The sequence below is a fragment of the Orycteropus afer genome, unplaced genomic scaffold (genome assembly GCF_000298275.1).
Source record: "Orycteropus afer afer isolate SDZICR_OR568_19922 unplaced genomic scaffold, OryAfe1.0 scaffold00126, whole genome shotgun sequence".
In the NCBI taxonomy this organism is placed as follows: domain Eukaryota; kingdom Metazoa; phylum Chordata; class Mammalia; order Tubulidentata; family Orycteropodidae; genus Orycteropus; species Orycteropus afer.
Genome location: NW_006921713.1, coordinates 755,669 through 781,944, shown reverse-complemented (window position 1 = coordinate 781,944; position 26,276 = coordinate 755,669). Strand labels below are relative to the sequence as shown.

General features: G+C 35.5%; 1 protein-coding gene across 1 annotated transcript in view; it reads left to right on the top strand.

Moving 5' to 3' along the window:
- PIK3C2G (phosphatidylinositol-4-phosphate 3-kinase catalytic subunit type 2 gamma) overlaps positions 1 to 26,276 on the top strand; it is a 654,890-nt gene that overhangs the window by 65,747 nt on the left and 562,867 nt on the right. The window contains exons 6-7 of the mRNA XM_007944442.1: positions 6,805 to 6,875; positions 9,929 to 9,992. Of these exons, the coding sequence (XP_007942633.1) occupies positions 6,805 to 6,875; positions 9,929 to 9,992 (135 nt within the window). The remainder of the gene's footprint in view (positions 1 to 6,804; positions 6,876 to 9,928; positions 9,993 to 26,276) is intronic.

Genomic DNA, 26,276 nt, shown 5'->3' with positions numbered 1-26,276 from the left:
AATAGTGCTGTGATGAACATGGGTGTGCATATATCTGTTCTTGTCCTGGCTCTCACTTCTTTAGGTTATATATCTAGGAAAGAAATGGCAGGGTCAAATGGTATTTCTAATTTCAACTTTTTAAGGAATCACCATACTGCTTTCCACAGTGGTTGTACCATTTTACAGTCCCACCAGCAGTGTATGAGAGTCCCAATCTCTCTGCATCCTTGCCAGCATCTATTATTGTCTGTCTTGTTGAACTTTGTTGTCAGTGATAGGGCAAGATTGTATCTCATTGTTGTTTTGATTTGCATCTCTCTAATGACTAATGATCATGAGCATTTCTTCATGTTTGTTGGCCGCCTGAATATTCTCTTTGGTGAAGTGTCTATTCATGTCTCCCACCCATTTTTTAATTGGGTTATTTGTCTTTTTGTTGTTGAGGTGTTGGAGTTTTCTATAAATTCTTGAGATAAGTCCCTTGTCAGATATGTCATTGCCAAATATTTTCCCAATCTATAGGTTCTCCTTGACTCTTTTGAAGAAGTCTTTGGAAGCACATAAAAATTTAATTTTTAGAAGGTACCATTCATCTAGTTTCTCTTCTGCTATTTGTGTTTTTTGGGTTAGGCTTGATAGTCTATTTATGCAATATATTAGCACCCCTAAATTTGCCCCTTCTGTAGTGATATGGCCTTGGAAACCCAAGGAGGGGTTGCTATGAGTCAAGGCCGACTCGATGGCACATAACAACAACAAATAACAACAAATTTGCCCCTAGTTTTTCCTTGAGGAACTTTATGGTTTTAGGTTTCACATTTAAGTCTTTGATCCATCTGGAGTTAGTTTTTATATATGGTGTGAGGTACAGATCTTGTTTCATTTTTCTGCAAATGGATATACAGTTTTGCCAGCACCACTTATTAAACAAACATTCACTTCCCCATTTAATGGATTTCAGCCCTTTGTCAAAGATCAGCTGACCATAGGTCAATGAACCTATTTCTGGGTTCTCAATTCTGTTCCACTGGTATATGTGTCTGTTGTTGTACCAATACCAGGCAGTTATGGCTGTATAGTAGGTTTTGAGATCTGGCAGTTTGAGACCTCCTACTCTGTTCTTCTTCTTCATTAAAAAAAAAAAAAAAAAAAAAAACCCCTCACTGCCATGGAGTTGGACCTGACTCTTAGCGACCCCTCCTTGGGTTCCAAGGCAATATCTCTATGGAAGTAAATTGCCTGAACTTCCTTCTGAGGAATGGCTGGTGGGTTTGAACAGCCAGCCTTCTGGTTAACAGTCAAATGCTTTAGGCATTCATAGTGCTTTGCTTTTCCGAGGTCTCTATCCTTTCCATAGACAGTTAGTGTTTGGTTTTTCCATATCCTTAAAGAATGTTGATGAGATCTGGATTGGGATTGCACTGAATGTATAGATGCTTTGGGTAGAACTGACATTTTCACAGTGTTCCATTTTCCTAACCATGAGCATATGTTCTTCCACTTATGTAGATCCCTAATGATTTCTCAAAGAGTCTTTTATAGTTTTCTTAGGAAAGGTCTTTTGTGTCCCTGGTAAGATTTATTCCCAATTATTTTCTTTTTTTCATAGCTATTGTAAATGGTATTGATTTCCTTATTTCTTTTCCAGCAACGTCTTTGTTGGTGTAGAGGAATCCAACTGATTTTTGGATATTGATCTTGTACCCTGCCACAATGTTAAATCTCTCAATCATTCCAGTAGATTTTTGACTGAGTCTCTTGGATTTTCTAGGTATAGATCATATCATCAGCAAATAGGGATAGTTTAACTTCTTCCTTACCAATTTGGATGCCTTTGATTTCCCTTCTTGCCTTTTGCCTTAGCTAGGTCCAATACAATGTTGAATAGAAGTGGTGATAGAGCGCATTCTTGTCTATTTTCAGTTTGCAAAGAGAATGTTTTCAGTCTTTCTCCATTGAGAATAATGTTGGGTGTTGGTTTTGCGTAGATGTCCTTTATTATATTGAGGAATGTCCCTTCTATTTGTATTTTGCTGAGAGTTTTGATCAGTAATGGGTGTTGGATTTTATCAAATGCCTTTTCTGCATCAATTGATATGATCATGTGGTTCTTCTCCTTTGTTTTATTTATATGGTGGATGACATTAATTGTTTTTCTAATGTTGAACCATCCCTGCATATCTGATATGAACCCTACTTGGTCATAATGAATGATTTTCTTGATATGTTATTGGAGTCTATTGGCTAGGATTTTGTTGAAGTTTTTTCATCTATATTCATGAGGGATATTGGTCTGTAGTTTTCCTTTTGAGTGATATCTTTGCCTAGTTTTGGTATCAAGGTTATGTTTACCTCATAAAATGAATTAGGGAGTATTCCATCCTTTTGTGTGGTTTGCAACAGTTTGAGTAGGACTGGTGTCAGTTCTCCTCTGAATGTCTGATAGAATTCTCCTGTGAAATTGTCTGTGCCAGGACTTCTTTTTTTGTTGGCAATTTTCTTATGACCTCTTCACTTTCTTCTTTTGTTATACATCTGTTCAACTTCTCCACATCAATCTGTGTTAGTTTAGGCAAGTAGTGAGTTTCTAGAAATCTGTCCATTTCTTCCAGATTTTCAAATTTGTTGGATAGTTTTGCCAGGTATAGAATTCTTGATTGGAAATTTTTCTCTTTCAGGGATTTATATATACTATCCCATTGCCTTCTTACTTGCATCATTTCTGCTGAGAAATCAGAACTTATTCTTACTGGTTGTCCTTTGTAAGTCACTTTTTGTTTTTCCCATGCTCCTTTCAGGATTCTTTCTTTGTCTTTGGTTTTGATGAGTTTGATGATGATATGTCTTGGTGATTTATTTTGGGGTCTATCCTGTTTGGGGTTCATTGGACTTCCTGAATGGATATATTCTCATCTTTCATCCAATCAGGGAAGTTATCTTTCAAAAAATCTTGGACAATTTTCTCAGTGGTTTTCTTTTTCTCTTCCTGTTCTGGAATTCTGATTACATGTAGGTTATTCCTTTTGATGGTACCCCATATGAACCTTAGGCTTTCTTCATTTTGTTTTGATCTTTTTTTCTGATTGATCCCTTTCCAAAGAAGTATTCAGGTATTTGTCTTCAATATCATTACTTCTGTCTTTCATTGATTTGATTCTATTCCTTTGCACTTTCAATGTGTTATCTACTTCTGAAAATTTAATATTAATCTTCTGGATTTCTATCTGTAGATTTTGTATCATTTCTAATGTTTCATTTATTTTGTAATTTTGTTCTTGTATTTTCTTCCAAAGTGCTCTAGGATTTTGTCTGTATTTTCCTTAATTTTGTCAGTGTTTTCCTTGATATGTCTCTCAATCCTTTAAAGATACCTAAATATAATTCTTTTGAATTCCTTATCAGGAAGTTCCAATGCTGCTTCTTCCTCAAGGATGTGTTCTGGGTCTGTATGATGCTCCCTTGTCTCGACTACTTTATCTTACTTTTTGTGTGGACTCTGATGGTCTGTTGTCTCTGAGACATTGTGACATTGTTGTTTTTAGACCTCTGTTAACTGATTGTGAAGAGGAGCTAAGGGTGAGTCAGGCTCTTCTTGGTGGTTGTTTATGGTTGGCCAGTTGGTGGATAAGGAAGTGGTGGCTCTCACTCAGTAAGTGAAGCTACAGGAGTTGTGGGTTTAATTGTGTCATATGTGCGCTATTGCCATCCCCTACTCTGTTAAACAAAAATAACAATTGAATAACCATCAAAAAAGTAAAAACAAGTGGACAAAAAGCACAGAATTGTTCTGATTTTTCTTTAAAAACCTTAATAAAGCATTTTAAAAATTGATTGCATGTTTTTGACACACAAGATTACATATACTTGGGCATTACTAGACTTATTTGGCTCCCCAATTTAGTTCTATCATGTGACGAAATAGTGTGACATGAGGAAGCTTATTGCATTTTCGGCTACAATCTTGTAAAGGATGTTCATGAATGCCTGTTCCAGAAGAGTTGAGTAAGGAGTTAAGTTGTGTTTCTGTGTGAGCAAAAGCCAAATACAGAAAATAACAATAACTAAAGACAGAAAAAAGGAAAAAAAAGTACACAATATCTGGGGAGAAAGCAATGAGAGAAAATAGTTAGAGAACAATAGGAGAACAATGGAGGAAAAAAATGGAAAAAAAAGAAAAAAGAAAAAACAAGGAACAGGGTTAACTACAAGAAAGAAAAAAATTTGAACCAGGAACAAGGAAGAGAGAAAAATCTGAAAACTAGAACTTGGGAAGAGAAGAACAAAGAATAATAATAAAAAGGATAATAATAATAATAATAATTTTAAAACAGACAAAAACAAATAAATTAAAAAAGAAAGAGGAAAAAAAAATCTGGGCAGAGTGAGGCAGGACACCCAGGCTCCATCGGAGCACACAGACTGGGATGGAATTCCTGCCAGCTCAGAAGGTGGGTGGGAGTGACACCTCCTTTCACCAAGATGGTGTCGAGTATAAGAATAACAAGGGGAATATCATACCTTTCCAGTTGTTGGCATCCAGAATATCCTTGCAGTTCCTGGCAAATGGAGCCTATTCTTAAATTCCTGGAAACTAGGAGAATGCTGGCACTTTACATATCTAGAATGGTCAAACTGCTTGTAAACATTCAAAATGGTTGTGCCCTGTGGGTTGTGCAAAAGTCCACAGCTCAGTTCAGCCTGCCTTCCTCTTCACTGCTTCCCCTTTTATTCACCAGCACCAGTACAGTCCTCTGTGCAGTCCCTGCCTAGCAGGGCTGATTTTTAAGTTAATTCTTAGGTCCTACCACCACTCTGCAGTCTCCAAGCTGTCTGGGCCATCAGGATTACTGTCAGGCCACAGCTCTGTATATCTCCTCTTTGGTGTTTTCATGCAAATTCTTCTACTAGTTGTTTAGTCCACTTCTATAGCCTTCCCTTCAAAGCTCAGGGCTCCAAGATTATCTTCTGTGTCTGTGTTAATTGGGTCCCTTTTTCTTTGTTAAAAAGGGTCTGTGCAGTCTTTCTGCCTATTCTACCATCTTACTGGAACTCATATAATATAGTTTTGCACATAAACAGAAAAAAATACATTTTAACAATAACTTGTCACTTAAGACGTTAAGTATTGCCTTCAACTTCAGAGAAAAATAAGGTATGCGGTATTTCCCATGAATAACTACTGAAATTTTCCTTAGACTCCTTTCCAAAAAAACCATACTCACTGCCATCAAGTTGGATGCAACTCATAGCAACCCCTCTTTGGTTTTCCAAGGCAGTATCACTACAGAAGTAGATCACCCAAGCTTCCTTCCAAGGAGTAGCTGACGGGTTTGAACCACACCAGCCTTCTGGTTAGCAGTCAAATGCCTTAGGCACTACTTTACATACATTTTTTTCCAGTAAATGATAATATAACAAAGGTTAACCCCTGCCCAAAACAAGCATCTCTGGAAACCAAATAAAGTGATTTTTGAAATGAATATGATTATATTATACAGAAATATCAATATAATTCATATCATGGATATGCTGCTTTGGTTTTAACTTCCGAGCAAAGACAGGGGCCAAATATTGCAGTGCTAATCTAACTATCTCTTCTGACTGTTTTTCACTTTCTCCTTTCCCTTTCTTTCCATGACTAAAGTTTAACTTACTCTATTGTAAGGAAAAAACAAAAAGTATGTTTCACCATTATCACACTTTCCTCCTGAAATTAGTGTGTGAGTAAAAACAGTTTTAGCCATCTAAGAAACTCTAGAAGCAAATTCTTAAAGAGTAGAAACTGAACATTTCTACAAAGTGTTTCTGTGTAACAGAACATAGTTAAACTATTGATGACCTTGCTTGTCTATGTTACTTAGTGACCTTCTTCCTGTTCACCAAAAAAAAAAAAAAAAATGCTATAAATATTAATTTACTCTTGACCTTAAGTCATGAAAAAAATAGTGAAGTATTTGTTCTGTTTTCTCTTTAAAAAACCCTAATAGAGCATTTAAAAAATAGATTGCATGTTTATTGATACACAAGATTACACATACTTCAGTCATTACTAGACTCATTTGGCTCCCCAATTTAGTGCTATCATGTGGTAAATATTGTGATTATGAGGGAGCTTATTACATTTTCTGCTGCAGTCTTGTAAAGGATGTTCATGAATGCCTATTCCAGAAGAGCTGATTAAGGAGTAGAGTTGTGTTTGTGTGTATGTCTCTGTGTGTATAATAGAGAAAAAGAGAGAGAAAGAGAACATGCATGTGAGACAGAGGAATGACATTTTAGGATCAGTAGATCCTGCTCACCTCAGGAGAAAACAAAAACTACCTGATAACTCCTGGAGTTTATACCTATAAGTAGTTGCCATTCATTAGTACAATTTAATGTTCATGAAATGGAAAGCTTTTTCACAGAGGTATCTTGATAGCAACATGTGGTGAAACTGAAATGTACAGTTTACCCACAGATCTGACAAACTGTCCAGTCTTACACTCAATGCCATCCTACATGTGAAAAAAAAAAAAAAGAAATAAAGAAAAGGAAAATGTATATATGTGAGTAAAACTGGCTCCTGAAATACTCCCTTTGTACTAGGGTAAATTAATGCTTGCCTTTGGTGATGCCAAGCAGATTTTCAATTGTCCTATAGGTTTATCCTCAACCAAAGTTCAGTTTAGTGCTACTATCAAAAATAATGCTTATATAGTTAAGGACAGTCTTCTGTGGTCTTTAAGACAAAGTATAAAAATAATGAACAAAGGTTATCAAAAGAGGTGAATAAAATGGCAGGTTCACTCTATAAATATTAATGTATTCTGCTGTCTACAGCATGAAGATGACCATACTCAGTTTTATCTGAACCAACTTCTGGAATATATGCATATTTGGAAAGTATCCAGGTAAGGTATTTTATTTTTCTTCCAGTCTACATCCTGACTGAGTTCTTAAATGCTAAATCACAATATTTTCCCATTGATTGTAAAAGTTATCTTTTCATAAGTACCGTGGAAGCTATTGTACTTTAATAGATGCCTTCCTTTGGCAAATTCCATTAATAATTATCTATTCTTCACAGCTATTCTGATACATTTGAAGAACTGTTAACACCTTCCAGAATAATCTAACATTCATTTTTAAATATTTCTGCTCCTGGTTATTACATTTTCAAGGATTTTTTTGTTTTCTCATTCATTTTGTGAATTTGAGTGTGCATGTGTCATAATCTCTTTGTATAACTGAGTTTGCATAACTTGAAAGTCACCATCTCCTGTTTTATATTTATTCCTGGAAGTCCCGGTGAGTAACTTGTATGCCGTAAACACAGAAGTGTGAATCCAAATAAGAAAAATCAAATGACAGCAAATATATATGCCCTAATTGATTATGATATTTAAATGTATGCACATATTGTTTGAAAGAATAGACTTAACAGGAAGCTAAACCAGGAAAAGATATCAGTGCTATGGTTTGAGTTCATCTGGAACTAAAGCTATCCTAAGTGAACCAGCAAAAGAAAGAGAGAGAGAGAGAGAGAGAAGGGAGTGTATAGATCATCAATCTCTAAAGCAAAGCTTGACTTAAAATATAAGATGTGATAAAATGTTAGTGAATAAGAGCTATCTCTTCTTAGAGCTTATACATTTTGCATACATTATCTCATCTAATTCTCACTGCAACCCTATGATACTTCAGAATTGAGGAAACTGAAGTCCTGGAAGGTTAAATAACTTCCCCAAAGCTACACAGGCTATCAGTGTCAGGACTGAAATCAGATCTCTCAGAAATTCACTTCAATTATTTTATTCTACTTTGATCAAAATTCACTGTTAATAGAGTCAGCAGTCAAGAAATCAAATAATAAAATTGCATCAGATAAATCTGTGATAAAAGAAATCTTTAAAGTGTTCAAAAAGCAAAGATGTAATTTTGGTGACTAAGACGTGCCTGACTCAAGCTGTGGTCTTTTCATTTGCTTCATATGCATGTGAAAGGTGGGCAAAAACAAAGACAAAGAAAGACAGAAGAAGAATTAAGACATTTTGGATTGATATGTTGGTGAAGAATATTGAATGTATACTGCCATAAAAATGAACAAATAAGTCTTAGAACAAATACAACACCAATACAACAAGAATGATCCTTAAAAGCAAGGATGGTAAAACTTCAGCTCACTTACTTTGGACATGTCATCAGGAAAGACTAAATGAAAAGCACATCATGTTTGGTAAAGCAAAGAGCCATTGAAAATGAGAGAAACCCTCAATGAGATGGATTGATACAGTAGGCCCAACAGTGGACTCAGACTTAACAATGATCATGACTATGGCACAAGACTGCAATGTTTAGTTCATTTATACATAAGATCCCCATGAGTTGCAGCCAACTCAGCATCAACCAACAACAATGGCCCTCACTGGCATCTGTGGGTTTTGCAAATGTGCCTGGGAACAAGTCCACACAGAATGGAAGAAAGTCCTGGAAATCTACATCCAAAACATCAACAATTTGAAATCCTATGAAGCACAGTTCTACTCTCACCATTGCTATGAGTCAGTCCACCATTATGGGATTGGAGCAAAGGGATGGAGGAGTTAAGTCTGAGGCTACTCTGTGCCTTCCAGGTCTGCTTTACTCTTGGTTTACTAGTTCCTAGTAGTGTTTCTACAAAATACAATGCCTGATAGCAAAGTGCTGAAGCAGATGCACTTTGAAGGGTCTTTTTCAGTTTTAGTATCAGCCTTGATATAAAAATCCCCACTCCCCATCTTTTGCTATTCTTTTCCTATCCCTCTCTCTTAGTTTCATATTATATTGTAACAGAAATACTCCAAGCAGATGACTTTAAGGAACAGAAATTTATTTTCTCATAGTTTAAGAGGCTGAAAGTCCAAATTAGGGTCTTGGCTGTGTGGATTCCATCTATGTGCCTCTCCCCTACTTTCGGATGACTTCTATTAATCCTTGGTGTTCCTTTGCTTGAAGACAACCTTATATGCCATCTATGTGTTCTTTCTTTGTGTCTAATCTGTTCTTTTTATAACATAGAAATGATTAGAGTTAGAACTCTTTCTACTTGTGTGTGGTCTAATTAACATAACAAAGAAAATCCTGTTTCTAAACAGAATTATGTCCACAGGGATAGGGGTTAAGATTCCAACACATAATTTGAGGGGACACAATCCAATGCACAGTATAATTCAATGCATAGAATTCCACTGAATTTTACATATTCCATTTATTTGGTCTTTGAACTAAAAGATGAATTTCAACTACAGTAAAGATATAATAAAAGATGGGAAAACAACCACTATAAAACATACTGACTTTTTTTTTTAATGCGGCTTTGTGTTGTGTGACTCATTATTCAGCTTAATTTCACAGTCTTCATGACAAATAGGAAGGGACAATCAGTAATCGTTGTGAAAGTAGTTTAGAACAATGAGGCCTAGAAGAAGCTGCTCAAGTCATGTCTGTTCCACTTAAAACACAAGTAAAGCTGCAGCAATAAGAGACAGTTAGGAAGGAAAAACTCAGAGATTTGATGGTAGAGACAAGCCCATCTATTATAGACATATGCCATTAATTCTGAATGTAATTCTCCATAGGATTTTGCATATTTGACATGTCTTATTGTTATTTTTTGCCATTATCTGCTTATTAATCCCTTTGCAACTTAAATTTTGAAGTAAGAGTATCTATAACAATCAGCCTTTGAGAGGTTTGATTAATTAGCCATGGCTTTCTTTTGACTTCTAAAATTTTCAGATATATTTATGATATATGAAGTGATAACTTTATAAGACACCCATCTGAGATGTTTTTAAAAATATATCAACAGTAATCCTTTTCATAACATGCCTACTATAGAATCACGGGCAAAATAGAACTCGTGGTAAATGTGGTAAAGATAATATTTTCCCACCCAATTTTGACTTTTTTTTTTCTTTTTTAGACAATGCCTCTCAACAATAATACAAAGATATGACTTCCACCTGCAATACTTTTTGAAAACCCAGGTATTAACTTTTGTAACTTCATCCATCAATTCAATAAACATTTATTAAGCATCTGCTGTTACTCTAAAACTTAGCAATTTTCTAAGATTAATAATAATAATAATAATAATAAGTAAAGCAGAGAGCCTACACCTCAGGGGTTTTCATTCTATTATGGCAAGACAGACTAGTAGAAAGATATATGCAGTAACAACAGATGTAGTGAAACACCTATGTGTATATAGGAGCTGGCTAATAAAAATTCATTATATGTTTGTCTTCAAGAGAAGAAGAATAGTAGAGGTAGGTGGGGAGTTGTTGTTGTCGTTATGTGCCCTCGAGTCAGCTCCGACTCATAGTGACCCCTCCTTGGGTTTCCAAGGCAGTATCACTACAGAAGTGGATTGCCCAGCCTTCTTTCTGAGGAGTGGCTGGTGGGTTTGAACCACCAGCCTTCTGGTGAGCAGTCACGTGCCTTAGGCACTATGCTACCAGAGCTCCCTTGGTGAGGAGTAGGGGTAGCTTTCTGGCAAAGAACAACGTGAACATAAGCAAAGAGTCAGGAAACAGCCTGGTGTGACTAGAAAACTATATGAAATTTGGAATGGCTACACATAAGGATCAAGGTGAGAACTTCAAATGAGACCAAGTGAAAGGAGCAGGCAAGGACCAGGTTATGTAGACTCATATGGACCTCTATGGAGAACTTTAATGTTTTTCTAATTTATTAGCTGATAACTTAGAGCCATTATGTAGGACAGTAGAATAACTGAGAGATGATTACAAGAGCATTCCATTACCCTTAAGAAATGATGGGAGCTCTGGTAGCATAGTGCCTAAGGCATCTGACTGCTAACCAGAAGGCTGGCAGTTTGAACCCAACAGCCACTCCTTGGAAGGCAGGTTGGACAATCTACTTCCATAGTGATACCACCTTGGAAACCCAAGGAGGGGTCATTATGAGTTGGACACGACTCGACAACAGGGAGTTTGGTTTTGGGTTTGGTTAAAGAGATGATGAGGACATGAACTAAAGCTTTAGTATAGGGATGAGGGGTTAGATTCGTGACATGTGAAAATGTATTATTATCATGATTTGGTAAACTGTGGCAACAGAGGAAGGGGTAGTCAAGAATAATCCCAATTCTTTCCTGCTGAATGATTGCAGGGGAAAATCAATTTGCTACAGTAGAAGAATAAGAGAAAATAATGGCTTCTGTCCAATGCTACTGAGGTTTAGGCACTTACTGGACATCCAAATTGTGGTTGCTATTAGACAAATCATTTCATATAACTTGTCCTTTCAAAAAGGGGTTAGCTGTCTGCAGATAAAGCATCATACTACTAAAGAAAATTGTATATTTTAAGATAGGTCAGAACTTAGTTTTCTTAATTAATGGGCACCTGAGATATACACATGTATACACACACACCCACACACATTTCAAGACACTATTCCTCATATTATTAAATATATATTAATGATATCTGAAGTTAATAAATTATATTTCCTGATGTTGATACCAAACTCATATGTGAACTCCACATAAATACATAAAGACATGGGCATGACAAACATATGACTTACATTCCTTCCATAAATGTAACCATTTTCCTTTCCTAGACTCTGGCCTGAATCTAGAAGAATAAAATGTGGAATGGGAAAAGAATCCATAATTAGGTTGCTTTTGGTCTCATGAAAATGACATAATTAGTGTACCTCTCAGCTTGATCCTTTACCCTTGTGATGCTTGCTCTTTCTAGGGTAGAATTTAGAATTTACCAGTATTGAAGACACATTAAAACTTCATTCCTATATCATTTATATCTCTTGACTATAACTAGATAAGCCTTTGAGGTTGTGTGCCTTTGAGTTCATCTACTTGGATGAACTTTAGCTATCCAAATGTCCCAGTACTGTTTTGTAAACATCTTTTTTTTTCACACAAAACAAAAAAATGTTGAGAACTGTGATGGTTCTTAATTTTCAAATGCAGAAGCTTGTTCATATTACTCATATATGAAACCTCCAATATATCTACTTTGAAAGAAACCATTGACTATATAAAATTTTCCAATATGATTTAGAAGCTGGCAAAACACCAAAGAAATATCATCATTTCACTATCACTAGAAAATACCAATCATTGCTCAGACATGGATTATTTAATCAATAAGCCACAGTGTCTGTGAATTTCCTTATGAACTTCATCCCAAACAACTAGCTTTTTAAGTGCTTGCTAGGAACCGTCAATAGCAAGTATCTGAGAACTGAGGACAGCTTGTGATATTATCAGTTCACAATGTTGTACTTTGTATTTATTTGACAAGTATATTAAGCAGCCTTTCCCTAAAGTCTTAGACAGTATCAGTTTGAAAAGTAATGTTTTTAAAATCATCACTCTCAAAGTTGGAGAATTATACAAATTTAACAAAATAACAAACATGCAAGCTGAATATATACCACATGAATATTATTAAATAATATGGATATTTTAGGAGCTCTGGTAACGTAATGCCTGAAGCACTTAACTGCTAACCAGAGGGCTGGTGGTTCAAACCCACCAGCCACTCCTTGGAAGGAAGATGGGGCAATCTACTTCCGTAGTGATACTGCTTTTGTCACTATGAGTCAGGTCCAACTCAACAGCACATAACAACAACAACGGATAATTTAAATTTCTATTTTTTTTCCTTCCTCAGTATGATTTATCTTAGACTTGACTTATACCAGGTTGGACATAGTGTTCATTTTACTGCCTTAGAAACCCAAGGAGAGGTCCCTATGAGTCGAAATCTACTCGACAGCAGTGAGTTTGGTTTGGTTTTGGAGTTTCTAGGCAGTAGTTCCTGGTAGTATAGTGCCTAAGCATTTCACTGCTAAGCAGAAGGCTGGTGGTTCAAACCCACCAGCCACTCCTCGGAAGGAAGATTGAGTGATCTACTTCTGTAGAGATACTGCCTCAGAAACCCAAGAAGGGGTCACTATGACTCAAATCAACTCCACGGGAGTAAGTTTGGTTTTGGACTTTTTTGTGTTTTGTTTTTTGTTTTTTGTTTCTATGCAATTTACATACAGCCTCATTATTAGCAAAAAACAAACAACAACAAAAAATAACTCTATTCCACTAATCCCCTGAAATGTAAGATATACATTCTGTATTCATTATCCCTGTCAATAGCAAGGATCATGGGCCTGGCACAGGACTGGGCAGTGCTGTGCATAGGGTCGCTATGAGTCAGTGACAACTCCATGCCACCTAACAACAACATTCATTATCCCCAATTCTTTATCCAATTCATTATCTCTAATTTAGGAAAATAAGGAATTACAAAAAAGAAAAGTTATCCTCAAAAGTATTACTGAATGCTTGCTTCATGCAAATTACTGAACTATTTACTCACTGGAACCATGCTCTGAAGTGGCTAATGATCTAGTTGGAAAACAACATAGCCACATAAAACATGTACATAGAACCGAACAAAACCTAACTCACTGCTTTGGAGTCGGATCCAACTCACAGCAACACCTTCTTGGGTTTCTGAGGCAGTATCACTATGGAGATACATTGCCCAATCTTCCTTCCGAGGAGTGGTACATAGAGTAGAATGTAAACTGAGCAAAACAGTGTAAAATCAGATCTCAACACAGGTGAAAGATTCACCTTCTGATTCAAAATTGCTTCTCTTTGTTGTTGCTTTGTGCTGTGGTAGCTTCCAAAACACAGGTTCCAAAATGCTTATTAAAGTGCAATAGAGGACCTTTAGAGAAATTACCAATACTACTGATGGCAAACTTACACCAGAATCTGGTGACTGTGAACTCATTATGCACTAGATGGATCTTGATTGAGAAGAATCGATTTATGCTTCAAAGAGTGGTTTTGGTTTATTGAGCTAAATACCTCTCAACCATTTTGTCTTAGTTTGTTAGTGGTGCTGTAACAGAAATACCCTGAGTAGATGACTTTAACAAAGAGACATTTATTTACTCACAGTTTAAGAGGCTAGAAGTCTGAATTCAGGGCATCTGCTCTAGAGGAAGGCTCTGTCTGTACACTCTAGCGGAAAACTCCTCTCAGCTTCTCTAGAGATATTTCAGGTGTTTCTTCAGAAAGTTCTTCATAAAATCTACCTTTCCCTGTTTGGGTTTGCTTGCTTCTGTGCCTAATCTGTTCTTTTTATATCTCAAAAATTGTTAGGTCTAAGACACAGTCTTGACTGCTCTTACCTTCTTAATAAGACAGGGAAAACTCTATTCCCCAATGGGACTACATCCATAGGTACAGGGGTTAGGATTTATGACAAATTTTTGTAGGGACACAATTCAATTCATAAACTTTGTATCACACATCCAATGATTCAGAGGCTATACAACTGTATAATCAGGAGAGTATGCCACACTTAAGACAGAGGTTTAAGTAACTTAATAAAGAGTGCAGAGCAATATTTTTCTCACACTGGTCTCTTCTCAAGGCCCAAATCCAACTATAATCATCCAGGCAGAACCTGAAAATTCCATATGTAAGTAAAAAGAACGGGAGTCATAGAGATTTATAAGATATGTTAAAACTGAAGCTCTCTTAGAAACAAGAAAATCTATTGTTAGATTTTCAGAAATATCCATTTCAAACATAATTTAAATGGGAAGTATGGAACAGAATTGAGGATCAGACAGTACCAAATCAGGTGCATAAATACACCAGCCTTCTATCATTACAGGTTTTTCATTCAACCTTTCTAAAGTTCATGTTGTTCCTGACTAGAGCAGAGAATATGAAATATAATGTAATGATATTAAAGAAAAAAAGAAATAATAGATACAGGGACTGGAAAATAAGTGTTCAAGAAAAGCCAAGTACAGAGTGCTATTTTATTGCTAATACTGCTACTAATTTTATCGCTATTACTAAAGTACAGGATTGTGTAGGATCTAGAACAAAATATCACAAAGCTGTTTTTGCATTCACAACAGAATATAAGAAGAGATGGGAATGGAAGAAAAGAAGAAAATAGAATAAAATGACTAGACAAAAAGAATCAGGTGAAAGGTCAGAGAAGGGTAAGTCAAGATCAATGAGGTGAGGTCAGGTCATAAGAAAAAACCAAACCCAGTCACAGAATTGAAACCTTTCACAGCAGAAATAAAGGACAGAATAGAAACTACTGAAAGTCAAGCCTATTTTATATAGAACATTCCACAACTTGAAGAAGAATAAGAAATGAAAAAGTGAAAGTAGATCCTAAATCAACATAATCTGTGCTCCTAGTGATATGGAAAGCACTGAATAATTTTGTACAAAGAAACAACATGATCTGATATTTTATTTTGAATATGTCTAATGAAGATTTGTGTCTAAAGAAGATTTAATTTTTAATATAAATTAGAAAATAATCGACCAGAGATTCTTATTAAACAATATGTTAAAGAACAAAATATTGCCTGTAGGGTAGGATATGTCTGTGTGCCACTTTCTATGTCCTCTCCTCCACATGAGAGGTAACCTTTGGGAAAAAGTATTTTCTAATTTTTCTTATTTCATCACAAAAGCACACATCCCTTAGCAATATATTCTTTAGGTTTCCTTTCCTTTTCTTTTTTTAGAAACTATATAAAGGAATCATACTATAAGTACTTTTTAAGCCCTGCATCTTTCATTCACTTTGTTAGACTCAGCCACTTTATTCCATGTGATTATGAGTTGTACATTTACTGGAGTATAGTACTCCTCTGGATGAATGGGCCTCAGTTTATTTATCTACTTTTTTGATGTACATTTATTGCAAATATTTCTGTAGGGTATATATATAGGCATATAGACTTCCAAGGTAATACCAAACTCTTTTCTAATAAGGTTATGATTGTTCCATTTTCTCACCAGTATGTGCTATAATCCAACTTCTTACATTATTTGGCAGTGGGAAATATATATAATGATGTCTTATTTTGACTTTAATTTGAACTTATCCAACTAATAATAAATCCATGAATAACTTTTTAAAATGAACTTTTTTTTTTTTTTTAGTTACTTACATTTTCAAAAGTTTTGTCTTTATTTCTACCTTTCTTTGTTTCTTTCAAATAGATTCATTGGAGTTCTTTATGTATTTACTTTTTATTTTTTTTGTTATATGTGTTTAAATATCTTCTGCCAGATAGTGGCTTTTCACTTTCATTATCATGCAATCAAAGATTTACTTCCTTTCAATATGGGTATCTTGTCTAATAGAATGGTGTTTCCTTTTGATTTTGATTTCAAAATTATTTGCAAATCTTTATAATTGGTTGTCTGTCTTGTTATTGAATTATAACAGTTCTCTATATATTCTAAATAAAAGTACTCTCTGAGATACAAGCTTTATAAATATTTTCTCTAAAGCTATAGCACAAGTTTTTAATTTTTAGAAATCCATTTTTATTTTTTAAATTTTATAGTTCATGATTTTTTCTATTTAACAAAGACATAGCATGCCTAACCAACTTTACATATATTTTTCCAATTAAAAAACATATATATGTATAGTTTTAGCTGTTATTTTAGACATATGATCCATTTCAAGTTACTTTTAGTGTATGATATGAAGTAAAGGTCAAAATGTCTACTTTTTGGTTTTGTTTTCTCCAGATGGATATCTAATTGTTCCTGAAATGTTTAAAATATTGTTTTTTTTCTATAATTTTGGTGATATTGTGTAAAAAAATTTTACCATATATATATGTAAGTCTAGTTCTAGACTCTCTCTTCTATTCCATTGATCTGTATGTCTGTTCTTACATCAATTCTACACATCTTGATTATCTGACCTTTATAGAATGTCTTGAAATCAGAGTTTAAGTTATTCAACTTTATTGTTTCTATTTAAAAACTGTTTGGCTATTTTAGTTACTTTGCTAGGCTTATGCTGAAGCTGTAAATCAATTTATGAATTAGTATTTTAAAATATTGAATCTTCTAATCCATGACCATGCTGTATTTCTCCATTTATACAGATTTCCTTACATTTTTGTCAACAATGTTTTATGTATTGGGCTAATTTTATCCTTAAATATTTTAAGTATTTATATATCTTACCTGGTATACTGTGTCCCTGTTAAATTCACTTTTAATTTCTAAGAATAATTTTTTTTTAGCTTCTTTAGGATTTCTGTATATACATTTATGACATCTGTGATGTCTAATATTTACATCTCCAATATTTCATCTCTAATATCTGACTGTTAACCACAAGGCTGGTGCTTCAAACCCACCAGCCACTCCTTAGAAGGAAGTTTGACCTATCTACTTCTGTAGAGATACCACCTTGGAAACCCAAGGAGGGGTTGCTATGAGTCAAATTGACTTGATGGCAGTGAGTTAGTACTTAAAAAGTTGACTAGAAGAGATAAGAGCAGACATTCTTAGCCTTGCTGTTAATTTTATTTTGGAAGTTATGTAATGATGGTAGGAAGTTAGTTGTTTGTTTGTTTTTTTTAAAGTTAAGGAAGTTCCCTTACATTTCAGGTTTGCTGAGAATATGTATTGTTGTTGTTGTTATGTGCTGTCGAGTCAAACCCGACTCATAGTATTACGAATAGGTAATAAATTTATTGATTTTTGTTTTCATCTACACAGTGGTGGCTTACATGTTGCTATAATGCTGAAAGCTGTGCCAATGATATTTCAAATATCAGCAAGGTCATCCCTGGTAGACAGATTTCAGTGGAGTTTCCAGAGTAAGATCAGGAAGAAGGACATGGTCAGATGACTTCTGAAAAAAATTGGCCACTGGAATTCTTAGGGATAGCAGGAAAATATTGCTGACAGTGCCAGAAGATGAGTTCCTCAGGTTGGAAAGCACTCAAAATATGACTATGGATGAGATGCCTTTTCAAAGTAGAGTTGACCTTAATCATGTAGATGGAGTAGAGCTTTTGGGACCTTCATTTGCTGATATGGCATAACTCAAAATAAGAAGAAACAGCTGCAAACATCCATTAATATTCAGAATGCAGAATGTATGAAGTCTGAATCTAGGATAATTGGAAGCTATAAAGAATGAAATGGAATACTTAAAAATTGATATCCTAGACATTAATGAGCTGAAATGGACTGGTATTGGCCATTTTGAATCAGACAATCATATGGCCTGCTATGCTGGGAATGACAAAGTATAGAGGAAAAAATCACATTCATCATCGAAAAGAACATTTCAAGATCTATCTTGAAGTACAGTGCTGTCAGTGTTAGGAAAATATCCATATACCTACGTGGAAGACCTGTTAATTACCAGTATTCAAAGGTATGCACCAACTACTAAAGCCAAAGAAGAAGAAATTTAAGATTTTTACCAAGTTCTGCATTCTAAACTGACCACACATGAATTAAAGCTATATTGATAATTACTGGCAATTGGAATGTGAATGTTGGAAACAAAGAAATATCATTGTTTGGAAAATAAGGCCTTGGTGATATAAATGACACCAGAGATCACATGGTAGAATTTTGCAAGACCAGTGGCCTATTCATGGCAAATACCTTAGATGTAGTTGCCAAATCAACTACATAGGTGGAAAAAGATGATGGAGAAGCTCAATATCATTAGTCAGAAAAAGGTCAGGGGCAGAATGTGGAACAGACCATCAATTGCTTATATGCAAGTCTAAGTTGAAGCTGAAGAAAATTAATACAAGTCTTCAAGAGCCAAAATACAACCTTGAATACATCCCACCTGAAGAATAGATTTGATGCATTAAACACCAGTGACTGAAGACCAGACTAATTGTGGCTTGATATCAAAAACATCATGCAGGAAGAAATCAAAAGGTCATTAAAAAGACAAGGAATGAAGAAAAGGTATAAATGAGTGTCAGAAGAGACTCCAAAACTTGCTTTTGAACTGAGTGCCTGAAGCAAATGGAAGAATTATTGAAGTGAAAGAGCTGAATAGAAGATTTCAAAGAGCAGGTCAAGAAGACAAAGTATTATAAAGTGTGCAAAAAGTATTAAAAATTGTGCAAAGACCTGGAGTACGAAAATCAAAAGGGAAGTCCATACTCTGCATTTCTCGAGCTGAAAGAACTGAAGAAAAAAAAATCAAACCTTGAGTTACAATATTGAAGGATTCTATGGGCAAAACATTGAAGGTTTCAGGAAACATCAGAAGAAAATGGAAGGAATACAGAGAGTCATTGTACCAAAAAGAATTGGTTGATGTTCAACCATTTCAAGAATTAACATATGATCAAGAACTGATGGTACTGAAGGAATACCCATTGAGATGTTTCAACAAATGGATGTAGCACTGGAGGAGCTCACTTGTTTATGCCAAGAAATTTGGGAGACAGTAACATGGTCAACCAACTAGAAGAGATACATATCCATTCCAAAGAAAAGTCATCCACCAAAATGGGGATATAATTGAACAGCATCATTAATATCACATGCAAGTTAAATTTTGCTGAAGATAATTAAGAAATGATTGCAGCAGTTTATGCACAGGGAACTTCCAGAAATTCAAGCTGGAAGATCCCTGAGTGGTACAGATGGTTAAGACTCAGCCAGTATCCCAAAGGATGCCTGTTTGAACCCATCCAACAGCACTGTGGAAGATCCAGGTCTGGCAAGTGGCCATAAAGTTTACAGCATACTGTTTCCAGAGCCTATAGAGTCTCTCCAAATGAATACACAACCAACAAAATACATCAACAGAAATTAAAGCTGGATTCAGTAGAGGACATGAAACAAGGGATATCATTGCTGATGTCAGATTTTTGTGGCTGAAAGTAAAGAATACAGAAATATGTTGACCTGTGTTTTATTGACTACGCAAAGGCATTCAACTGTATGCATCATAACAAATTATGAATAACATTGCAGAGCATGGGAATTCTGGAACATTTAATTGTGCTCATGAGGAACTGTAGATGGACCAAGAGGCAGTCATTTGAACAGACAAAGAGGATACTTCATGGTTTAAAATCAGGAAATGTGTGTGTCAGGATTGTATCCTTTCACCATACTCATTCAATGTGTATGATAAGCAAATAATCCAAGAAGCTAGACTATATGAAGAACGTAGCATCAGGATTGGAGAAAAACTAATTAACAACCTGTGGTATACAGATGACAACCTTGCTTACTGAAAGTGAAGAAGACTTGACACACTTACTGATGAAGGTCAAAGACTGCAGCCTTCAGTAGAGATTATGTCTCAACATAAAGAAAACAAAAATCCTCACAACTGGACCAATAAGCAACATCATGATAAACACACAAATTATTGAAATTGTCAAGGATTTCATTTTAATTGGATCAATGCCCATGGAATCAGCAGTCACGAAATAAAACAATGTATTGCATTGGAAAAATCTGTTGCAAAAGATCTCTTTAAGGTGTTCAAGAGAAAAGATATCACTTTGAAGGCTTAGGTGTGCCTGATCCAGTCCATGGTATTTTCAGTAGACTCATATACATGTGAAAGCTGGACAACGAATAAAGAAGATCGCAGATAAATTGACACATTTGAATTGTGGTGTTGGCAAAGAATATTGAATGTACTGCTAGAAGAATGAATGAATCTGTCTTGGAGGAAGTACAGCCAGAATATTCCTTAGACATGAGAATGGCCATATTTAGTCTCATGCAGTTTAATCTTATTGTGAGAAGGGATCAGTCCCTTGAGGAGGATATCATGCTTGGTAGTGTAGAGGGTCAGTGAAAAAGAGAAAGATCCTCAACAAGATAGACTGACACAGTGGCTGCAACAATGGGCTCAACCATGGCAATGGTTGTGAGGATGACACAAGATTGAGTGGTGTTTCATTCTGTTGTACATAGGGTCACCATGAGCTGGAACCATCTCCATGGCACATATCAACATCAACAACCATACAGGTAAATATAAGGTTTTTATCTTTTTAATTATTTTCAGATTTTAAAAGCATCTTTTCATTGTAGTATAAATTTCAGTTAGTAAAGATTTAAAATCCTGTAAATGTATTGCTGGATTCATCCAGGTTATATTTGTATATATAATAGGAGCTCTGGTGGCATAATGCTTAAAGCATTTGACTGCTAATCAGAAGGCTGGTGGTTCAAACACACCAGCCACTCCTCAGAAGGAAGATTGGGCAATCTACTTCCGTAGTTATATTGCCTCAGAAACCCAAGGAAGGGATGCTATGAGTGGGATGCAACTTGATGGCAGTGAGTTTATATATATATATATATATATATATATAACACACACATATATATATATATATATATATATATATATATATATATACACACATATATATATATATGTATATATATAAAGGATATCAGATATCAGTCTACAATTTGTTTTTCCCTTGTAATGCTTGATTTGAGTAAAAGGATTATGCTAGCTTCACAAAATAAAGTGAGAAGTGGTCTTTCTCTATATTCTGAAAGAATTTGAGTAAAATTGGTTTTATTTCTTCCTTAAACGTTTGATAGAGTTCACCAATGAAGCTATCTGCTCTGGAGGTTTCTTTATGGGAAGGATTCTAAACATAAATGTAATGTCTTTAATTAACATAGCAGTATTGAAACTGTTAAAAATTTAAAGCCTTATATTGATTTGTAAATGTTAATAACACCCCACAAATTTTGATATGTTGCCCATTATATCTTTAAGTCTCTCTCTGCTCTGTTCTTCTCTTTCCAGAACTCCAATTACATGTATGACACTGTTTGACAGTTCTTGTCTTCCCCCCACCCCATTCTCTTTTCCTTTCATGTTTAGAATAATTTATCTTGACCTATCTTCAATTTTATTGATATTTTCCTTAGCCATGTTCAATCTGCTAATGATCCCATTGAAGGAATTCTTCATCTATAATATCATATCAATTTTGTACTTCTGTCATTTCCATTTGACTTGTTTATATAGTTTCCATCTCTATGCTAAAATTCCCCATCTGTTTATGGGTGGTCTATGTTTTCTACTAATCATTTAGCATATTAATGATAATTATTTTATTGATAATTTTAAAACCTGGGCCATGTCTTAACCTGGTGTTGTTAATTGCTTTATTTATTGACACCGGATTATTTTATTGTATGGATATGATTATCAATTTATTTTTTCTGAGTGCCAGATATCCTGTGCAGAACAAGAACAGAGACTAAGGTAAATTGTATTGAAATGGGCATGCTTCTTCTTTGGTTACACTATTAATACATAGGGTTTATATAATGTAGACATGATTTGAGCTTTATTTTTTTGTTGTTCCTATCATTATCTTCAGGAGGAACTTCAGATCATGATTATCTAGTAGTTGTCTCCTATTACATGTGCTGTTGGTGAGGCCTGTAGTATAAGGATTTTTCTCCGTGTTCCTGCTTCATGCTCAAATTTCAACAGTCACTACTTATACTTGTGCCACAGAAGGGGTCTCTCTCCATACTTTTGCCCCTTTGCTTTTGTCCCTAAGCAAAGCACCTTTGCTTACCACTATGATTCAGGAGTGGGGTTTGCTGTGCATTCTTGCTTTTCCTCCTTGTGGCAACCATACCCTGCCTTATATCTGCACTTGGTCTTCTGCAGGAGAGAGCTTCCTACTCCTCCCCTATGATAGCTGACTTCTCTTTGATATCCTTGTAAGATCCTAAATTCAAAATAAGCTTTCCTTCCCCTTTCCTAGGAAAAACATTTTTTTGCTTCTTCTCCTCCCTCAAAAGCAGTGGATCTTTGCCTATTTTCTCTCTCTCCCCTGGGCAGACTATTTTGCTTCCTACTCCTTCCTCAGAAGCAACAAATTTTTACCTGGGCCCTAGGTGAGAGAGTTAACTACCCTTTTCCCAACAGCTTAAGACATTGTCTTCTTTCTTGTAAGAGAAGGATCCACAGAATTGAACAGAGCTCCTTGATTACTCCCTAGAAGCAGCTGATCACCTCCTACATACATGCCTGCACCACTGAATAGGGTCTTTCTCCTGCACTACCCTCAGTATTTTCCCTGAGCAGCTGGTACATCCCCAGGGAAAAAAGCATGCGAATGAATGCAAACTCCTCTTGTGTCTTGGGCTCCCAGATACTCCAAACTGACATAGTAGCTCACCTTGAGCCTTTAAGAATTTGTTGCAGTTTTAGCTTGTCAAAGACCAAAGTGGAGTCTCTGTTAAAATTAGAGCAAAAAGTTTTATTGAAAGAATAAAGTATTCTCGGCCCAGAAGCATGTAGTGAGGATTTACCAAAATGCTCTGGTGAAATTAAGTTTTTTCAGGATTGAAGTACAGAAAATTCAGGACCTTACATGGGAAATTACTCATTGGTTGATATTTATAAAATCATGCTTTAATTGTCAAAAGACATTATGAAATCTCTTCAGCCTGGTTTCGCTGCTCATCATGAAGTTTGAGTTAGTTAATATCTTGTTCTTCTATAGATATATCGGTGACAGCCTGGGTAAATATTCTTCCTGGAAGCTTCCTGAAGTATTCTGGCTAGGAGATGTTGAGAGTCAGCTTAGAATAAGCTTGCTTATGGGTAAACAACAAAAATAGAGTCTGGTATACATCCTGGGCAGAAGTCTTTTCTTATGCCAAGCATCTAGATTTTGTGGGCTCCTATGCAATCTGGAGCTCTGGTAGCATAGTGCCTAAGGCACTGGACTGCTAACCAGAGGGCTGGTGGTTCAAACCCACCAGCAACTCCTCAGAAGGAAGATGGGGCAATCTACTTCCGTAGTGATATTGCCTTGGAAACCCAAGGAGGGGTCGCTATGAGTCGGTCCGACTCGAGGGCACATAACAACAACAGCATGCAATCTGGATGTCAGCCATATAATGGCTACCTCTTTCTTCTGTACTGACAATGCTCAAGCACTTTCAGTAGCTTATCTTTTCTTGGAGGGCCTTACGACTCTTGGGAATTCAGTTTATTTGGTCATTTTGTGACCTCAAATCCCTGACTGAGTCAGGAAAATTATCATTTGGTAGAGTATTGTATTGTTAAGGTAGGAGAAACATTCTACATTTTAAGCCAAAATGAAACTCCGAAGACTATTTTTAGTCTTTAAGGATATTAAAATTAAAAAAAAAAATCTAAATTCTTATTTTGTCTTCAAATACATTAATTGAATTTGATGATTTTCAGTATGTACATATAAATAGAATCTCATTAAAGTTTATATAAAATCTGGTAGATGGCAAGCTGTTACATACCTGTTTAAATGCATGTCTCTTTAACCTCCATCATGATTAAATGAGATGGAAAACAGCACACACACACACACACACACACAAATTATCTTGTTTCGTTTCCCCAGAAAAATGCCCATGCAAAAATTTTGTCATCAATCTTTCCTAATGTTCAAAATACTTTTTAGGCTGCTTCAATATTCATTTACCACTGAGAATGGTAAATGGACTATTTCCTAAGATAAGCTTGGACTACAGTACATAAAATAACATCACAGTGTTGTTATCAGTCTTCATTAACCCAAAGTGTCACAGCTGGAAAGAATTTAGAGATAGCCTAGTCAAACCTCTATGCAATGCAAAAATCTCCTCTAAATATTCCTGATTGTTCGCATACCTCTAAAGTGGAGAAACTTTCTACTCAGAAGGCAGACTTCTTGATTTTTTACCAAAGAATGTTTGCAAACACTTTTCTCATATTGAACCAAATAAACCTCTCTAAAATCTAACTATTTTTCTAATACACTCACTCCTCACTTACAGATATGGTTAGATTCCAAAGACCATGTCATTATGTGATAACTGGCATTATGCAAAAATAGAGCATGACCAGATCAGATCACAAAATGGAGATTGATTGACTGCATCATTACGTGACTTCAAATTACATTACATAACTGCCAAACCACTGAGAGTCATGGCCCAGTCAAGTTGACATATAATCTTAATCATCAAAGCCAGCGTTACTCCGACCCCACACTTTAGCATTCATTATTGCCAGATGCACCTTGTTAATACACAAAATAGTGAGATAGTAGTTTTTTTTTGCTATTGTTATGAACATGAAATGTCAGATAACAAGATAGTGCATAACTGATGAGTAAAGCTGCTTACAATAAACTTAATCCCCCTTTCACCTGACAGGCCATCAAATATTTGAAAATTGTTATCCTATTTCCTTTTCTCCTTTTCCCCCAAGATAGAAGTTCTTAGTACCATCAACCATTTCTTACTTGGTGTCTATTAAGGAGTCCTGGTGGTACAGTGGTTAAGCACTTGGCTACTAACTGAAAGGTTGGCTGTTTGTACCCACCAGCTGCTCTATGGGAGAAAGATGTTTGCTTTCATAAATATTTACCTTTGAAACCCTGTGGGGCAGTTTTATTGTGTCCTATATGATCACTATGAATGAGAATCAACTCAATGCAACACATTTGGTTTTTTGTCATTCAACTGTATTCTTAATGGCTTTGCTCCATATTCCGAGCACTCCATCTCTGGCCCAAATTTCCTACTCTATCATTTAAATATAAGATTTTCTGAAATATGACATGCCTAGCTTGCAGCTTTCCTCTCATTTCTCTCTCTTCTTCTTTTTCAATCATATCTAAATTCTTGTTCATGTATCACCTCTATGAAAATGATACCCAGATCTAGTTTGATATTTGTTGAAGTTGAGTGCTAATTTCACTGCGCTTTGTGTCAGTAGACTCTCATATAGTGCATTAACCTCATAGAATGTGTATATTTCAGGCTGATAATTTCCCTCCATTCAGGATGTGTGTGTGTGTGTGAGTGTGTGTGTTTTAGAGCAAACTCTACAGTTTTGAGTTAGAAAGGTGTTTTTAAACAGCTGCTTTGCCTTTGCTTCTACCTGGATCAAAAATAATCACAGTAGTCCAACACCACCATTTTTAATACAAATTCCTTCTGTGGGTATTGCATAATAATATTCCTTAGTCACATATAATACAGGCTGAGGGTTTCAATTTCTCATATAATTCCTTTTTCTTACTCAAAGCCCCTGAGTAGAGAAGCTCATGGAAAATCCTTTGGTCAGTAAGCATAGATTTTCTTCTCCTGCTCTATTCAAGAGGCAATCTATCCAATGTTAGGATTTTTTTTTCAGGGATCTCAATTCTATCTCTGTCCTTTACCCTACATCTACCACCTTGTATAGGCCTAAAATTTGGGGCCTATATGAGTATTAAAAACCAGGCTCTAAGCCCAAGAACTTAAATCTAGTCTGATATTTCCCCTCAGCTATTGCAGCATCAGTGTTGGAATTTCTGCTCAAACTTTAAGTTCTCTTTAAGTTCCTGTCACCTAGATATTCATCTTGTCTTTGGTTTGAGCTCTGGTGGCATAGTGTGTA